The sequence below is a fragment of the Hippocampus comes genome, unplaced genomic scaffold, assembly GCF_001891065.2.
Source record: "Hippocampus comes isolate QL1 unplaced genomic scaffold, H_comes_QL1_v1.1 scaffold87, whole genome shotgun sequence".
NCBI classification, from domain to species: domain Eukaryota; kingdom Metazoa; phylum Chordata; class Actinopteri; order Syngnathiformes; family Syngnathidae; genus Hippocampus; species Hippocampus comes.
The window spans coordinates 268,585-285,910 of NW_017805739.1; the positions used below are offsets into that span (position 1 = coordinate 268,585).

Sequence of the window (17,326 nt, forward strand, 5' to 3'; positions counted from 1 at the left end):
TGTCGTTTTGCTTTTCTATTGGTCCGTTAGGACACATATGTCCCGCCTACATTTAAACAACCTGTGCGTGCATGATTTAAATCTCGCGACCTTTTCGGCGGGCGGGATCGAGGCGTGTGGAAAGTGATTATTATTCAGGTCCAAGGAGCAATAATTATATTACGTATAAAAAAACCCTTACGATTATTCCCTATAATGATTAACATATTTTGAGGGCCTAGATATTAACAACATGGAACTCTCTCTCTTTCTCTCTCTCTCTAAATATATATACTGTATAAATAAAATAAAGTAATGATTACATTACTGATTTCTTTTTATAACAGTGTACTACGAACACAGATGACACCTTGCTAATTGTTATTTATATGTGCACAAATCTCATTTGATAATTAAGGTAAAAATGGGCGTAAACTTAAGTTTCTTTTTTTTTAAATATCTTTTTATTTTCAAATAGCCCACAACAAAGGGAGTTACAAAGTTTAATAACTCATACAATGATAGCACAGCACCCTGTTTTAACATATTTGGCTGAAAAGATAAATCTGATTTTGACTGTAAAATGGATAAGAATTAAATCCAGCTGTTAAGATAATCTTCATTTTATATTAGGATTTATGAAGCTAAACATATGATAACATTTAAACGACTAATTGTCGATTATGTGTTAGCGTTATCAGCCGTCATTAAAGTTTGATGAGCACCTGATGAACTCGCGCATGCGCACATTACGATTGAGGGCTTCCCACTCGCGCATGCGCAGTTACAAATCCCCAACGCCAGAAGCGGCAGTATCAGTAGTTGGGGTCAGCCAGCCCAGTCAACAGCACTCTTCGCTGTCTTTTATTCCATTTTTTTCTTAAATTAGCCACTTTAAGCTTCGCGATACCGCCCCCAATTTCAGCGTCGGTACGGAGCCGCCAGGCCGGGACAGAGTCGGAGAGAGAGGCCTCGGCAATGGAAGCGCTCGGACCCGGTAAGAAATGAGACAAATGAGAGGCGAGCTATTACGCGGAGAGATCCGCGCTTGCGACTCGCGGGCTCAGGTGTGCGGCTTCACTGGGGGCCGCGGCTGCAGTGAGGCCTCGAAGCACTGACGGAAAACAAACACAGACCCACCCCGCGTGTCTCTCTGCGTGACATTATCGACGTGGGGTGTTCGAACGTCGAATACGTGTGTATTGTGTGTGTTCTGCGGCCATGCCCGTGTGGTTTTATTTATGTGAGGCACGCACGTCTCGTCGTGTCGGAGCCTGTATTGTGTTGAGTGGGGATTTAACTAGGACCTCCTTCCTTCCTTCCGCGTCGTCGTGTGTTCACACGTTTCTTCATTTCGATTAACACCACGATGTTTTTGGACAGTGACAACAGGCCGTCTGGCTGACGTTCAGTCAATCGTGTCACATATTTTTTTCCCACCCTTACTCTCGAGCCGTTTTATTTTTGAGCCATCGGGACAGCGTGCTTTGCTTTCCGGGGCTGCCTTCGTTCGAGATCCGTCACCAACAAAAAAAGAGGAAAAAAACGCAAAGATTGCCCAGGTAAACTAAGACGTTTAACAACTCGCTGGCGATTCAACAAGAGATTTTAGCGGCCGTGTTATTGCGTCGGGCTCCTCTGCCTGGCCAGCTGCCATGCGCATGTGAAGACACAGCGGGGCTGGATGGATGGCGCTTTTCACCATCACAAGGCTGCAGGCATGCTCCATGTTACTCATCTGCTATATGATAACAAAGCCACTTCCCGGCTGTGCAGTTATTGCAAGGAAGCGTGCACCTTAACACTCGGCGTTAACAATTGCAAGCTGCAAATATTCTCCCCCCCACTTTTTTTTTTTTTGTAACATAAACACATCCTTCCTCTTGTTTGTAATAGACTGCTTTGTTGAGAGCAGATCAACATAATTCTAAAATGTATTAGCACGCAAAGAGAGGCATGCCCGTAATGCATTGGTGTGCTTTTTTTGTGGGCAGTCGAAATTGGAAATGTATTAACAGATCCTAGTTTGGTGGAATGTCCAAGGGAATGCGGAGGAAAAAAAAGTCAATTGGACAAGTATCCACAGGTGTGTGTATTCACACGCACACCATCGAAGCTTTATCATGTTTGTTTACCTCGACTATTCAGATTTTCACAAAATTGTAATCAAACCAGATAATGCACTGTGACAATTTCAGAAAACTTGCAGCAGAATGCAAATGAAGTGGACCATAGCACAATAAAATGAGCGTAGGCAACCCGCACGCCAAGCAAATGAGCACCGCGCATCTCCAGGCGTGCTGCAACGAGAACACCTGCAACCCTCTAATGCAGTGGTTCTTAACTTCTTTAGAGGTACCGAACCCAACCAGTTCATATGCACGTTCACCGAACCCTTCATTTGTGGGGGGGGGAATATATATATATATATATATATTTTTAAGACATTAAAAAAAACATTTATTAAAAACAGAAAAAAATTGAATAAAATTACATGGCATAAGTGTAGGTTTTTTTTTGAAAAATTGTATGACATACTCTCATGACTGAGCGAACTAAATTTTCCCACAGCACTGATTGGACAAGCAATTTAATGCGATCATCTACAGCCAGCGATTGCCAAGCGGGCGTGTCATACCTAATTGACATCTTGAGTCGGGTGTGTCTCCGTCGAACCCCTCAGACCGATTGACCGAACCCCTAGGGTTCGATCGAACCCAGGTTAAGAACCACTGCTCTAATGGGTTTTGAGGCTCCACATACAGTATGCTGTTCTGTATTACTTATTATCAAACCACCAAAATTTGGTTCGGCGGTCAAGGAAGAAGCAGTTTGCCGTAATGGGAGGAGAGAATAAAGGAGAAAGTCAAAATATTCTGACAGGCACTGCACGTAATGATTTAACACCCCTGCACTGACAGCACCTGTGCATTTCGGTGACAGAGGCGCTTCATGCTGTGCTTTCGAGCCCCACGAAATAATATCACATTTATATCTTAACTGTTTTGGTGTGACGATTTGCAGTGATATGCTGTTTTTGGCTCGCTCTTTAAAAGCCTCCCCATGCAATGAAGTTTAATGCATCTCCAAATGTCATGGCTTCATTTGCAATGAAAATACAACATTTCAACATGTTGTCAGTGTAAGGGCAGCAGCACTTGGCTACTGCTTTTTTGTTGTTGTTGGATCTCATGAACTGAAATTCCTTAATCCAGGTATTTGCAGTTGTGGGTATCAGTGCCCTGGCTGCTTAGATCGCTTCAGTCTCTGAGTCATCACCTGGTCCGATCATCATCATGCTCAGTAGAGGCTCGGCTCTCCAACTGCTTCATCACGCTGTGGTTACCAGGGACACATCAACATGAACATAATACATTTGTGCCTTCATCACTGCACATGTAAATGCAGGGGGAGGGTCAGAAGTGTTACAAAATTTTTTTTTAGTCCCATTACCACCAAACAGTGCTGTTGGGTGCAGTTCAGTGGCATGCAAGTGGAAAACGGCTCGTATCGTGCAGGTTCCCAAATTAATAGGAAGCTGTATTTAGTGACAGTAAAATGCACACCTTTCAATCGCCGTTGTCATTTGTTGAATCCATTAGCGGACTACGGAATGTCGGCGTGTTTACATGGCTCTCGCCATTCCGCCTACACTCCCCATGATGGCGATGGAAGCCAGATTCAGAGCAGAAATGTGCCACTTACCGGTAAAGTAGCTTTTTTTTTTTTTTTTCTCCCCGGTGGTCTTTGGACATTAGGTGGCCATTTAAATGCAAGCTGAGTGACGCACACTGACTACATAATCAGCAGAAAAATTGCCGAATTGACTGTGTTCAGGAAAAGTGGGTTTCACTTTCATTCTAAATAGGGAGTCGCTTAGGTTGGAGTACTAAAAAAAAAAGATGTCGACTAGTTATTGGGGTCATATTTTGTGATGAGCCTTAGCTGGGTTTTTCAAGTACCAGCAGAGGAAGCTATAGATCGATTGAAGCTCTTATTCTTTTTATGCTTCAAGTAAATGAAGATGTCTAATGCACACTGAGGCTTCGAAGTTTTTATACCCCGGCAAAATTTGGAATATGTGGATGTGTGCGGCGCATTTGTAGTAGAGTGCCGAGCTTACTTAAACTCGCATGTTACGACAAGACTGTGTCGCAGCTCGACCAAGGCCACGTCGGGAAAGAAAGGCACCGCGCATTGTCAAGAAGGATGAGTCACGCGCAGACAGTCACACAAAGGTAACAATAGCAAGGCAGCAATCAAACTACCGCTACTATGCTGGAGGAGTGCGTCATTTGGGGGCCCGCTCTTGATCGGGTCATACAGGCGACTGTGTTTTGGGGGAGGCAATGGGGTCCTGATTGTCTGTGCTCTCGCGCCTCACTTGTTAACTGGAGCGTGCGGCTCCATGGAGTTCAGCGGGACCCCCACATTAGGCTGGCAGTTGAAAAAAAGCATTAAGCAGCCCCCCCCCCCCCCCCCCCCCCCCCCCCCACCCTTTGCCCTTCCTACCACCAAAGCTGATGACACTGAACGTCTGCGTGGTCATGCGTGTCCAATGAATTCAAAGTGAAGATAAACATAGTGATCATGTTTAGGCAGAACTACTATTACGATGCGTTCATCTCCCCATTTGGCTGGAAATCAGCGTCGATGTGAGGGAGATGACTCGGTGTGTGGAGGAGGGAGCTGCGATACGGCACATCGTTGGCTTCTTTTCACATAGATGACGTGCTGAATGTGACTAAAAGCTGAGTAAATCATACTAAGTTGGACTGGGAGTGAAAAAAAAAAGATATCTGCGGCTTGTACAAAATGTAACGGTAATCCCAGACTCTGCACACCACCCCTCCATATGGCATTGCTGCTGTCTGTCTGAGAGAAGCCTCGGCTTTGTCTCGGTGTTTGAGGTGGGTGCCCTCGTATGTCTGGGTGGATCTGGGGGTGGGCTGACTGATAATTGGAGGGCATTGTTTCGCCGGCCCCTCTTTGACCCACATGGTCAAGGGGGGCGCAGTTCTGGATCAATTGCGGCACTTTTGCACCGTGCCTCTGTGTGCGTGCGCGTGTGCCTATTTCAGCGCAGGCCACCCTGATGAAATGGTGAACAAGCCTGGCTTTGAGACAGTTGAAGTTTGGCATCTTGATTAAAAATGTATGACTTATTTTAATCCCCCCCCAAGAATCTGCACTGCAATCGTTCTTATGTCCTGGGCAGTGTGCGTCAATGTGCTTTCCCATAATGGCTGTTCCTTCCTGTCTCCAGGCCCGCCTGCCCCTACCGCTCTGTTCCAGCCTCCGCGGCGCCCCGGCCTCGGCACGGTGGGGAAACCCATCCGTCTCCTGGCCAACCACTTCCAAGTGCAGATTCCCAAGATTGATGTCTATCACTATGATATTGACATCAAGCCTGAGAAGCGGCCGCGGAGGGTCAACAGGTAGCTTTGCATACATTTGGATCCGCCCCCCCCCCCCTTCTTAAGAATGTGTTATGATTTTTCCAGTGTAATTTTTACACCCATTTTCTTGCCTTCCAGAGAGGTGGTGGACACGATGGTGCGGCACTTCAAGATGCAAATTTTTGGAGATCGACAGCCTGGCTATGACGGGAAGAGGAATATGTACACAGCACATCCACTGCCAATCGGAAGAGACAGGGTTAGTTTCTCAAATGAGCTCCCCTTTTACTCAGAATGGTTTAAACACAGTCAACGGGGCACTCATAAGGCACCACTCTCGAGTTCTTAATCCTCCTCTCTGCCCTTTTGGCAGTTATTACTTGTCTTGCTGTTGTCACCCATCACCTTGCTCTGTGATTTAAAGTTTCTCCGTCACGATTAGGTGGATCTGGAGGTGACCCTACCGGGCGAAGGGAAAGATCAAACTTTCAAGGTGTCCCTGCAGTGGGTGTCCGTGGTCAGTCTTCAGATGCTCCTTGAAGCCTTGTCCGGTCACCTGAACGAAGTCCCGGAGGACTCGGTTCAGGCTCTGGATGTCATCACGCGGCATCTCCCTTCCATGAGGTCTTCATTTATTTTATCTGTTTACAACACGTCATTCAGTACATTTCACTTCTGATGGCATTTCACTGTTTAGGAGTCTTCAGCTGGATTCCACACTATGCAACGGATTTTTTTTTTTTTTGTCTGCAATTCTTTTATTTTGGGTGTCTCTTTCCACAGATACACTCCAGTGGGCCGCTCGTTTTTTTCTCCTCCCGAGGGCTACTACCATCCTTTGGGCGGAGGCAGGGAAGTGTGGTTTGGTTTCCACCAGTCCGTCCGTCCCGCTATGTGGAACATGATGCTCAACATCGATGGTAAGCCTGTGCCGCAACTCTGTGGCTGACTTCAGATTTCACAATACAATTACTGTGAAAAAGGGAAATCTTCTAAATGTCTCATTAGGGTGATTGTGTTTTTTTTTTCTGCAAAAACGTAGTTTCTTTAATCATGTGTTACATCGTCTTTTCAACACCTCCCACAAATGCAGTTTAATTAAATTAAAAGTCCCAAGTGTAGCTTGACCGAAGCTTCACGTTTAGGTGAACAATTATTGTACCTTCGCACTTCCGAAAAGTTGCTTGTTGTACTCCAGCAACCTCCCGGGTAACTCCAGCTCGATAGTCTTTTTGCTCTTGGTCTATTGTTATGAGGATCGGCCTGATATGTGCACAAGATTTGTGGCGGTTCCATTACGGAAAGTCCGATGCACTATTTCGACCCAAATATTGTTTTTGAAATAGGACCTTCAGCCTGACTGCAATCTGTTCGAAGCCTCCAAAAAAAAAAGCATCTGTACATCATAAACATCATGCTTTCCTCTTTTTGCCTGTTCCACTCGATCCCATCCTCGCACCCCTGCGATGATTTCATGCACGAAATTGTTCTGCTTGTGATGTGCTACTAATGAATGGGTACTCTTGGATGTGGCATCTCTCTTATCCTCCCAGTGTCGGCCACTGCTTTCTACCGTGCTCAGCCCGTGATTGAATTCATGTGCGAAGTTTTGGATATACAGAACATCAATGAACAGACCAAACCCCTGACGGATTCGCAGCGTGTCAAATTTACCAAGGAAATAAGAGGTGAGCGTTGGCTAAATAGTGTCATGTGAAAGGCTTTCACCTTTGCAAGATGCACACATGTAACATTACATCCTCGCCGGTTAAGATTTTATTGTATTTCCAACTGGCACACTGGAAAGTTTGCGGAAATTGAATCCTGCTCCTTTGCTTTGCCGTCGCGCTGTTTTCTTGTTTGAACAGGCTTGAAAGTGGAGGTCACACACTGCGGTCAGATGAAGAGGAAGTATCGCGTGTGCAATGTTACGCGCCGGCCAGCCAGCCACCAAACGTAAATGACCTCCAGATATCGTCACCTCGAACTTCCAATCTCAAGCAGTTTTGTTTTGGGAATTTGCATGAAGACGAATTGGACTGTGTTGTTTGTTTGCCGTTGATCCGCGTTGTCCTTTTCTGGATAGGTTCCCCTTACAGCTTGAGAACGGCCAGGCAATGGAGTGCACCGTCGCTCAGTATTTCAAGCAGAAGTACAATCTGCAGCTCAAGTATCCACATTTACCCTGTCTGCAAGTCGGGCAGGAACAGAAGCACACTTATCTGCCGTTGGAGGTGAGGAAGAGTTCCTTTATACACTTTAAACATCATTTAAATGAAAAAAAAAATTCCTCTGAATGAGTGCTCACTTTTTTTTTTTGTATGGGTGCTTGCAATGTAGGTCTGTAACATCGTAGCTGGACAACGCTGTATAAAAAAACTGACAGACAACCAGACGTCCACCATGATCAAAGCGACCGCACGCTCCGCCCCTGACCGACAAGAAGAGATCAGCAGACTGGTGAGTAAAGATTCTTGGAATTGCCACTGGATCTGCGGGGGGATTCTGTCAAATGTTTTGCGTGCGCATCGAACACAAAGTAACCACATTACCGTATATTCCCCCCCGCCTCTTTATCCTCTCCTTCTCTTCACGCCGCCCAGGTCAAAAGCAACAGCATGGTCGGGGGCCCGGACCCGTACCTGAAGGAATTTGGCATTGTGGTGCACAATGACATGACCGAGGTGACCGGACGAGTGCTCCCAGCGCCCATGCTACAGTATGGGGGCCGGGTGAGTACAGACACAGGGAGGGACTGTGGCAGGGTGAGTATCGGGACGGGGCGACACTTTTGGGGAGACGAGCCAAATGATGAATGAACTGGGTTGCCGTTACGTCAGTGCGAATGTTTGGACGATGGGCTTTTCTTTCCAGGTTTGCAGGACTAGTTAACGTATTGAGTTACCGATATTCATGCTCACCTTATTCGTGCTGAATCAAAATAAACACACATGGCTCTATCAAAGGCCTAACATCACCTTAAAAAACTCCCGTATTTCCCGCACTGTCAGGCCTACCTGAAAGCATTCCATTTTCTCAAAAATCGACTGTGCGCCTTATAAACCGATGTGCCTTCTAAATAGATGGATATTCTGATTTCTTGGGCGTAGTATCTTCAAAGCTCTTTCAAGCGCTTTGTTGCAGCTGTGGCCAGTTGTGAAAGCTCAACATAAATAAAGCTATATTTGGCGTAGCTCCATCTAGTGGATGCATAGCGCAACCGCAGCCACTATTATGGCTTTTGTTCTCTGCACCTTAAAATGCGGTGCGCCCTATATTTTTGGATTGGCTTTTTGGATTGGACACAACTTTATTGTCAAATATGCTGTATATGCAAACAGTTTGGAAATAGGCCATTTATTGAAGGTGCGCTTTATCGTGCGGAAAATGCGGTAACGAGTGCAGCGATTAAATAAAGTTGCCCTGCAAGACCTGGAACTAGCCCTGCGTGGGGGAATCCTGTGGTGCAACTCAGCAGTCTCAGTGTGCAGATCCTTGCTACCAGGAGTTAGTTTTCCAAAGGCGCCATGCGAGAAACTAACAGTTGGCGAGGGTGCGCCAATGTGCTCAATTGCATTCCACGTTAATTAACTTTATTATATGATGCATTAAATGGTATTGTTTTAATACAGCGCTAATTGTGGAGCTATGGTATGTTATTTGTAAACGCAGAAGATGACCTTTTATTAGTCCCACATTGAGGACCAAGCTGTTGCGCAAATAACAGATTTAATAGACAGTAAAGATGTTAATATGTACACAAAGTTTAATTTCTTAACGTGTATGGGGCGGGGGGGGGGGGTTATGATATGGGTGGCTTTGGTCTAATCACGAAAAGACTGCTGATTCACCCACCGAATCTCAATTCAGCCATCCGGCCCGCATCTAGAGAGAGGTCGTTAAATCGCGTGCTTGAAACAAAAAATGGCTGTCAATGTTCTCGTGCTGATCCATGTGGAAATGCTGAGATGTTTGCATCCATATTTGAACACTCGAGCCTGTCAACTTAACCCAGCACTATGCTCCTCTTTGGTGAGAGAGGCTGAATGGGGATTCAGGGATTGCGAGGAAGTGGGTGTGAGATGAATGCGTTGCCACAGGGATGTCAATGAGACTTGTTATCACCCAGCACGTGGCCAGCAGTAAAATCTTTTTTTTTTTTTTTTAAGCCACTTGAGGGTCAATTTGGCTTTCATTCAGGAAATAAAACTGACATTCTGCTGACACGAAATGTAATCCTGATTTCTCTATTAGCGTTCGGGAGGATTTCCCCATTTTTTATTTTGCGCTTGATTTGCAGTCATTCAAATTGTTTGATTGAAGTTCTCAACCCCTGCCGGCGTTCTTTTCTTCCGCTCTCAGTTGAACGCTTGGCCGTTTGCCACCTGGGACAGCAAGTCTAATCGGCTTCCAGTGAATACCTTTAAATGTGGACTTGTCAAAGCCTTTTTTAAATTTCTCATTGCTATGAATGAATAGTATCGATTTTCATTTAAAAATGTATGCTGTTTTGTTTCAATTGTCTGCCTAAACAATACTGCCTAAAGTCACTGGATACACACTTGATCTAGGAAAGGCTCATTTGTAACATACTCCATGATTTCATTTCGACATAATCCTTGACTGATACCACATGTGTCCTTTAAAACTTTCAATCCAAGTCTGTATTCGGGTATTTCTTTCAGAATTACAGAAATGCTTCGCCAATGCTGCCGCCAAATGGCCACGATTAATAACTTGGGTGATTTGCTCAGGGGCCTACGAGGCTCTTAACAGACTTTGGTAAAGCTTGTTAACCAAGTAGAAAGCTTTTTGGATTTACAACCTTAGTGAAGATATTCTGTGTGCAAGTCATCCCACAATGCGACTGGATTTGATTGGAAGACAAAACAAAGCGCGCTCTGTTCTTCATGCAAGCAACCTCGTGTATCGGCTCGTCCAACCGGGGGGTTGACTAAGAGGGTAGGGACTCTCTCCGCAGAATAAAACGGTGGCCACGCCCAATCAGGGCGTGTGGGACATGAGGGGCAAGCAGTTCTACGCCGGCATCGAGATCAAGGTCTGGGCCGTGGCCTGCTTCGCGCCACAGAAACAGTGCAGAGAGGACCTGCTGAAGTGAGTGCCAGACTGTATCAAATCAAACGCCGCTTGCTCAGCTTTTAGTGCGCTTGAAGGCACGCTTAGTCCGGGCGACGCTGTTGGCGCTTGATGGAGAGCCTCGGCTGTCTTCTGCTGATCGCTAATGAGCCCGGCTTCATTTTGGTAGGAGCTTCACCGACCAATTGCGTAAGATCTCAAAGGATGCCGGGATGCCCATTCAGGGCCAGCCGTGTTTCTGTAAATACGCGCAAGGAGCGGACAGTGTGGAGCCCATGTTCAAGCACCTCAAGATGTCCTATGTGGGTCTGCAGCTAATTGTTGTCATCCTGCCGGGCAAAACGCCCGTCTACGGTAAGCGCACCATTTATCAAATTTATTTATTTATTTATTATTTTGCCCCATTGCATGAGGTAAAACTAGATGAGGCTGAAAAATTTTTGCTTTGGCAATTTGGTCACCTGTGGGTTCTTCTCCGCAGCTGAGGTGAAGCGGGTGGGAGACACCCTCCTCGGCATGGCCACCCAGTGTGTTCAGGTGAAGAATGTGGTCAAGACGTCCCCACAAACTCTCTCGAACCTCTGCCTCAAGATCAATGCCAAGCTGGGAGGCATCAACAACGTCCTCGTGCCGCACCAGAGGTCTCAGAAGCCTTTCTTTGTTTTATTGTCTTGGTTTGGTTTCATGCAAATATGAAAAGAATTGTTTGCTCATCCGTGACTTTTTTTTTTGGGGGGGTGTGTTTTGACTTTTTCAGGCCGTCCGTGTTCCAGCAGCCCGTCATCTTCCTGGGTGCGGATGTCACTCACCCTCCAGCGGGTGATGGGAAGAAGCCGTCGATTGCGGCGGTGGTGGGCAGCATGGATGGCCCCCCCAGCCGTTACTGCGCTACAGTCAGAGTCCAGACGTCCCGTCAAGACATGTCCCAGGTTTGTAAGCGTTTTTTTTTTTTTTTTTTTTTTTTTTAAACCCCAGAAGCAATGTCACCCTGTCTTTGGAAACGACAAGACTTTCTGGTCTCTTCAGGAGCAGCTCTTCAGTCAGGAGGTCATCCAAGATCTTACCAACATGGTGCGGGAGCTCCTGATCCAGTTTTACAAGTCCACGCGCTTCAAGCCCACTCGTATCATCTACTACCGGGGCGGTGTGTCTGAAGGCCAGATGAAACAGGTTCCGCATTGCGCACATCTTCAGTCTGTCGTGTTCCTAATTATGCGTGGAGGAGTGCAGAAAATATGCTTTCCTTTTGACTGTTTTTAGATCACTGCTATATGAGTCTCAAACTGGTTTATTTATCAGCTACACCTGCGGCATTTAAAAGGGAAATGACCGAAGATTACAAAGCAAATCACACAAATCATTTTCTGCTGAGTGAAATAGTTGCTTTGATTGCCTTGTGGAATGAAAACATTTCAAGAAAACTTCGGGGAGTGCGTCACGCGTATGTGAAAAGAAAAAGGATTTGTTTAAAAAAAAAAATCTTTCAGCCCATGCATTGTATAAAAGACAAGTTGATAAAAAGTTTCTGCAGGGATTGCGAGTGCCTCTGCAGTCGTCCGAACCTTTTTTGCAGGATCTTGCATCAGGCTGTAGTTCGGCCACCCCTAACCGATGCTCACACCTGGAAATGTTTCCCACAGGCTGATCAATTTCTGGAAATTTGGTGAACGGCTACAATTTTGCCATTTTTAGAATGACTAGTTATGATTTAAAAAAAAAAAGACAAACTCCCAGGTTATTATAGAACCTATTGTAATTCCCCATGATAAAAAAAAAATGTTCCCATAGGAAACTGTATATTGAAATACAGTGTATGGGAAATATTGTTTGATGATTAACACTGCTACTAACAATTTTTTAAATTTTTTATGAACAGCTGTTTACACCTTTTTTTTTTTTTTTTTTAATTAATGTTTTCAGGTAGCATGGCCGGAGTTGATAGCTATCAGGAAGGCGTGCATCAGTCTGGAGGAGGATTATCGGCCCGGCATTACCTACATTGTGGTGCAGAAACGCCACCACACGCGTCTTTTCTGCTCTGACAAAGCTGAGAGGGTCAGAAGTGTTTGCATTTTTTTTTTTTTTTTTTAAATGTCGAACATTCATTCTATGATGTAAAACTACACGATAAACAGTTGTTCTTTCCGTGTGTCACTTTTAGGTTGGGAAGAGTGGTAACGTGCCAGCTGGCACCACAGTGGACAGCACCATTACACATCCGTCGGAGTTTGATTTCTATCTGTGCAGCCACGCTGGAATTCAGGTGAGGCAATCGACTGTAAATCCAAAAAAAACTAATTTATAGCGCAATTCCATTCTGAGTTCATACGATACAGTGCTACTTGTGTTCATGGATGATGACGTGATGTCAACTCTGAGTCAAGGTACCACTGTCAAATCCATTTGCCGCATCAGGGTACCAGCCGTCCGTCCCACTACCACGTCCTGTGGGACGACAACTGTTTCACGGCCGATGAGCTGCAGCTCCTCACCTACCAGCTCTGCCACACGTACGTCCGCTGCACGCGCTCCGTCTCCATCCCGGCGCCCGCCTACTACGCCAGGCTGGTGGCTTTCCGCGCCCGATACCATTTGGTGGACAAAGACCATGACAGGTGAGCTTGCAAAAACGTTGGAAATTGTTCGTTGGTGTCGCGAGACTAACATTTATCTCTTTTTTTTTTATTTTTTTTATGGTCTTGCAGTGCTGAGGGTAGCCATGTGTCAGGCCAGAGTAACGGCCGTGACCCCCAAGCTTTGGCCAAGGCGGTTCAGATCCACTATGACACCCAACACACCATGTACTTCGCCTGAACTTGGGAGCCGATCCGCCCGTCCACACTTGGACTTCCACTCCCGTCTGTATTTTTCATTATTATTTTTCAAATCCGTTCACCGCTCGTCTTTTCCCCGTCGTCTCGTCCCCTCTCATCACAGTCACTTTTCCATTTCCCCTCAATGTGCACCGGAGCGACATTTTTTTTGGACGGGATTCTGTGTCCACTAGCTTTCGAATGAAACGAGGCTCAGTCCAGTGTTCCCCCGAGTCAAGTCGCCGTCCGAACCAGCAATTCAGCACTGCAAACCCGCAGGGGTTTCCAATGCGCAGAGGAAAATGACAGGAAAATAACAAAAAAAAAAAACAGACACACACATACATACTACTACTAATTGAGCCATTATTTTGTGTTTGATTTTATTTTATTTTCTGAATCTGAATGTCTGCACTCGTATTTTTAAGATACACTGAGCTACGGAGTGTTTCGGCACCACTTGCGTCGACGAAGCTCTTTCGCTCTCCCAGCTAAGCAGGACTCTGATCTACTTTTACCTCAAAGCCCACCAGGGCAAAATCTGTCACAAGGTCTTGGGTTTTATTGGGTGGTCGGGAGGGAACTCCAAATAAGGAGATGGAGGGGGGTTTGACCTTTTGAGAATGAGTATATATATACATATATGATATATATTTTTTCCTTTTTATGAGTGTTTTAACTTTTTTCCTCCGTGAGTCTTTTACAAACGAGGTGACCTGGGTGTCCATACCCATTCCTACTTTCCTCCCATCCTTGCGAACGAGTAGCCGGTGTATGCGTGCGCGTCTCTGTAAATACGTTGTGCTGTCGGTTTGAGTGCGTGTGCGTTTGCGTGTCCACATGTTTTTCATGGCAGGCCACTGAATTGTAAAGGGAAATTGAGGAGATAACTGCTGTATATGCCTCAGATTTGTTGTTGTTTTTTTTCTATTCACGCGTACAGTACATATAAAAAGTATATTTACATCTCTAGAGCAGCTTTGAGAGAAATGACTTCAGCAGGCCTCGTTTGAGGCGTCGTGGGGGGATTTCTAGCAGTCCTGGGTCACGTATTGATTCACATCGGGTAACACCTTGACGACGACGAGCGGGATTTGCACACGCGCGACGATTGATTTCCAGTTGTGCGTGACATTTCATCTGAGGGACAGTGATGTCAGAGGTCGGGACCTGTTTGGCGACAAAAAAAAAACCCAAACGGCAGCACAGTGGTCGTATTAGCGGTGTGACGAATTGGATTTTTCTTTGGACCTGATTATCTGAAAGACTTTATGATGAGACTGCTGGAATATTTTTTTTAATATCTTTTAGTGGTAATTTTTAGCGCCAGAAATCAGTCGTATATATATTTTTTTGTTATCTATTGAGGTCTCATTTCCAAATGACGGCCAATTCATTGCACTGACCCGGGACGCTAGGCAAGTAACAGAGGACACTCTCGATCTCTATTACCTTTATGCATTTATACATACGAATCAATAAATCAGATTTGTAAAAAAAATTTAATATAAGGATGTTTTTGTGGTTATCTTTTAAAAAAACCCAACTGTTTAGAATTTAGTGCTACCGTTGATGACGTTGTCGTGGTTGTCGGTGTTGTAATTGTTGTGATTTTTGACTTTTTTTAAAACATTTTTTTTAAGTCAGTTGCGGTGAATCTTTTTCCAAGTAGTTCAGGGGCTGCAGGTCAAGGGCGGTTGGAATTTTGTTGTAGCATCCCGGCTAATGGCGAGGAGATGTGCCCCCCAACTCCCCCCCTGGGATGGATAAACTCATGCTTCCTTTGTTGGTCCAAGGACAGCTTGAAGCTTTGTGGCAATTTGGGGCTTTTGTGTAGCACTCCGTAGTGATGAAACAGATCTGCCTCTGTGTGTCACTGTGTGCCGGTTTTTGACCAGTTGGCTGGAGACAATCAGGGATCGTACTTGTAGTGGAGCTAGATTGGGGGTGGGGGAGGGTTGTTTTTAAAGCGGTTTGCAATAGGCAATGAGATTTTTTTTTTTCCTAATTAAATAGTTTCAATGACTGTATTTGATGTATACCCCTTTTAACTCTTAAAGTCTTTGCTATACAAGGTGTGAGTTTCTCATGCATTTATTTTTTATTTTTTTTAAACACTGGATTGAACGAATCGACTTTAGCGTGAGCACACCCCCTTGACACCCATTGAAAGCATTGTTTGCCGTTAGGTAGTTGCGCAAGCGGCGCCCTCCGAGCGTTGCTTCTGGAAAGCCGACAGTGTGCGGGCTGGCAGTCGCCGCGCACGCCTCATCAGGGGGGTACAGCTCGAGGTAAAACCCTTTTGTAATAAACCACCCGTAAAGCAGCAGGTTTATTCGGAATGAGTTTGAGCACTTACCTGTTGAAGGCGTGCGCGTTGGCATCAAGCCGAGAGAGAGGGAGGCTTGTCCGGAACTTGAAGTGAAAGGAGGCGCTTGAAGGCAAATGGGGGCTGTGGTTTAATATTCATTTTTGCCGATTGAATATTTCGCCGAAGGCAAAGTCGGATTAACCATCGTGTGCTGTTTGTAAAATGGCAGCACAAAAGCAATATAGCCCAGTTGGATGGTTAAAATGCAGGAAAAACAAAGCTGTCGTTCTTGCCATTGTGGTTTTTGGTCTACTGTCGTCCCTGTATTTTATTTTTTTTTCCCCCACCACGTTTCATTTGCTTGTATCAATCAGTGGGGATGTGCATTTGGTGATATAGTTATAGACTTTAGATCCTTTTCATTAACTAGATTTTTGCTTGCCTGCATGCCAAACTATTCTCCTACTTAAAAGGAAACAAAAAAACACGTTTTTGGAATCATATTTATAAGGATAAAGAAAAAAAAAATCAATCTTTTTGGGTGTAAATGTTGATCACTTTGTTGAAACTGTTTAGCAATATCTGTTTTTTGTTTAAGATTCCCACACAATGTCAATTTTGTTTTGTAAGGCGGAGACGTGTTGTGGGGGGAGGGGGGTCTGCTCTTTGGGCCACGTTCAAATTCAAACGAGGTACTTTGTTCAAATACGGGCCAGTTTAAGAGCACCCCCTTCTCCTCTTTACCTAGTTACAGTCGTGAGCCTCCACATTGTCTTCTTCCTGGTTTGTACCTGTGGCCGAGCCTTTTTTTGGGGTGTCTCCTGTCTCCATGGCAACACCCCCCACCCCCTAACAAGTCGCATATTAGAAATGAAATTTCTGTCCCAAATGGGGAGAGAGCATGAGAAGCTGTTCAAATTCCCATGATCACTTTGTTATATCACTTATCTTTAATGGAGTTCTTTGTATTTTTTAAAATTTTTTTTTTTTTGGGGGGGGTCATTTTAGCTCTACTCTACAATTTTGTCAGTGTTCCCTAATAGCAATAGAAAGCATTGGAATTCTTCAATCCAATGGATGGAGCTGTCCAACACTTTCTGAGCAGAGCTGGGGCATGTTGTAGAGCCCCCTCCCTCGTATTGGGCCATTCACACGGTATTGCTATTACAAAATGCTCAAGTACATTTTTTTTTTTTTTAGCCTGCAGGGAACTCTTGTGTTAATGTGCAAAGTAATAAATTGGTATTTTATGCCCGTAACATTGTGTCTTCTGATCATTTTTGCTCTGTCAGGCCTCTGTGTGCATCCATTTTGTCACTAGAGGGCGTTTTCTGCCCACAAATCTCACAATGGAGACCTCACATTGACACCCCCCCCCCCCCCCCCCCCCCCCCCTGTCCCAACCTGTTGTCATGACCACTGTTCCCTCGGTGAGCTGTGCGACAGAAGGAAACCCGAAACACAGATCTTCATCATGACATATTTAATTCATGAGCACATGGAGGTTGGGTGTACATAATGCAAGTGGGGGAGAAGAACAGTATTGATTTAAAAAGTTTAAAATGCCTTTTTTATGTTGGGTATTTTACCCGTAAAACAATTCCATCACAATCGTGTAGAAATCACACGGCAGGGTCTCAAACCTTTTTTTTTTTTTCTTTCAGGGTACAATGGCCAACGTTTTTACTTATGGCTTTTTGCTATTTTCAAAATGACTGTTAATCCTT

At 45.1% G+C, this 17,326-nt stretch overlaps 1 protein-coding gene across 4 annotated transcripts; it reads left to right on the forward strand.

Moving 5' to 3' along the window:
• Positions 1 to 762: 762 nt before the first annotated feature.
• On the forward strand, positions 763 to 16,858 carry ago4 (argonaute RISC component 4). Of its 4 annotated transcripts, none has more exons than XM_019883257.1 (19): positions 763 to 976; positions 5,246 to 5,417; positions 5,517 to 5,637; positions 5,821 to 6,002; positions 6,162 to 6,298; positions 6,932 to 7,066; positions 7,247 to 7,334; positions 7,465 to 7,612; positions 7,719 to 7,838; positions 7,982 to 8,143; positions 10,345 to 10,493; positions 10,645 to 10,829; positions 10,957 to 11,116; positions 11,233 to 11,404; positions 11,502 to 11,645; positions 12,396 to 12,530; positions 12,637 to 12,738; positions 12,891 to 13,090; positions 13,181 to 16,858. In XM_019883257.1, the coding sequence occupies exons 1-19, from the start codon at positions 958 to 960 to the stop codon at positions 13,287 to 13,289; spliced, it is 2,640 nt and encodes an 879-aa protein (XP_019738816.1). In that variant the 5' UTR covers positions 763 to 957; the 3' UTR covers positions 13,290 to 16,858. The 4 variants fall into 4 exon arrangements, with proteins under 4 accessions (XP_019738816.1, XP_019738818.1, XP_019738819.1 ...); XM_019883259.1 differs by having other exon boundaries at positions 7,982 to 8,110; XM_019883260.1 differs by having other exon boundaries at positions 7,982 to 8,110; positions 10,360 to 10,493.
• The last annotated feature ends 468 nt before the right edge of the window (positions 16,859 to 17,326 follow it).

Excerpts from the sequence above, each read along its gene's own strand:
- ago4 (XM_019883257.1), top strand. Across the intron at positions 8,144-10,344 it reads CAGGGAGGGACTGTGGCAGG|GGACTCTCTCCGCAGAATAA; the intron begins GTGAGTATCGGG and ends CTAAGAGGGTAG. Across the intron at positions 11,117-11,232 it reads GTCCTCGTGCCGCACCAGAG|GCCGTCCGTGTTCCAGCAGC; the intron begins GTCTCAGAAGCC and ends TGACTTTTTCAG.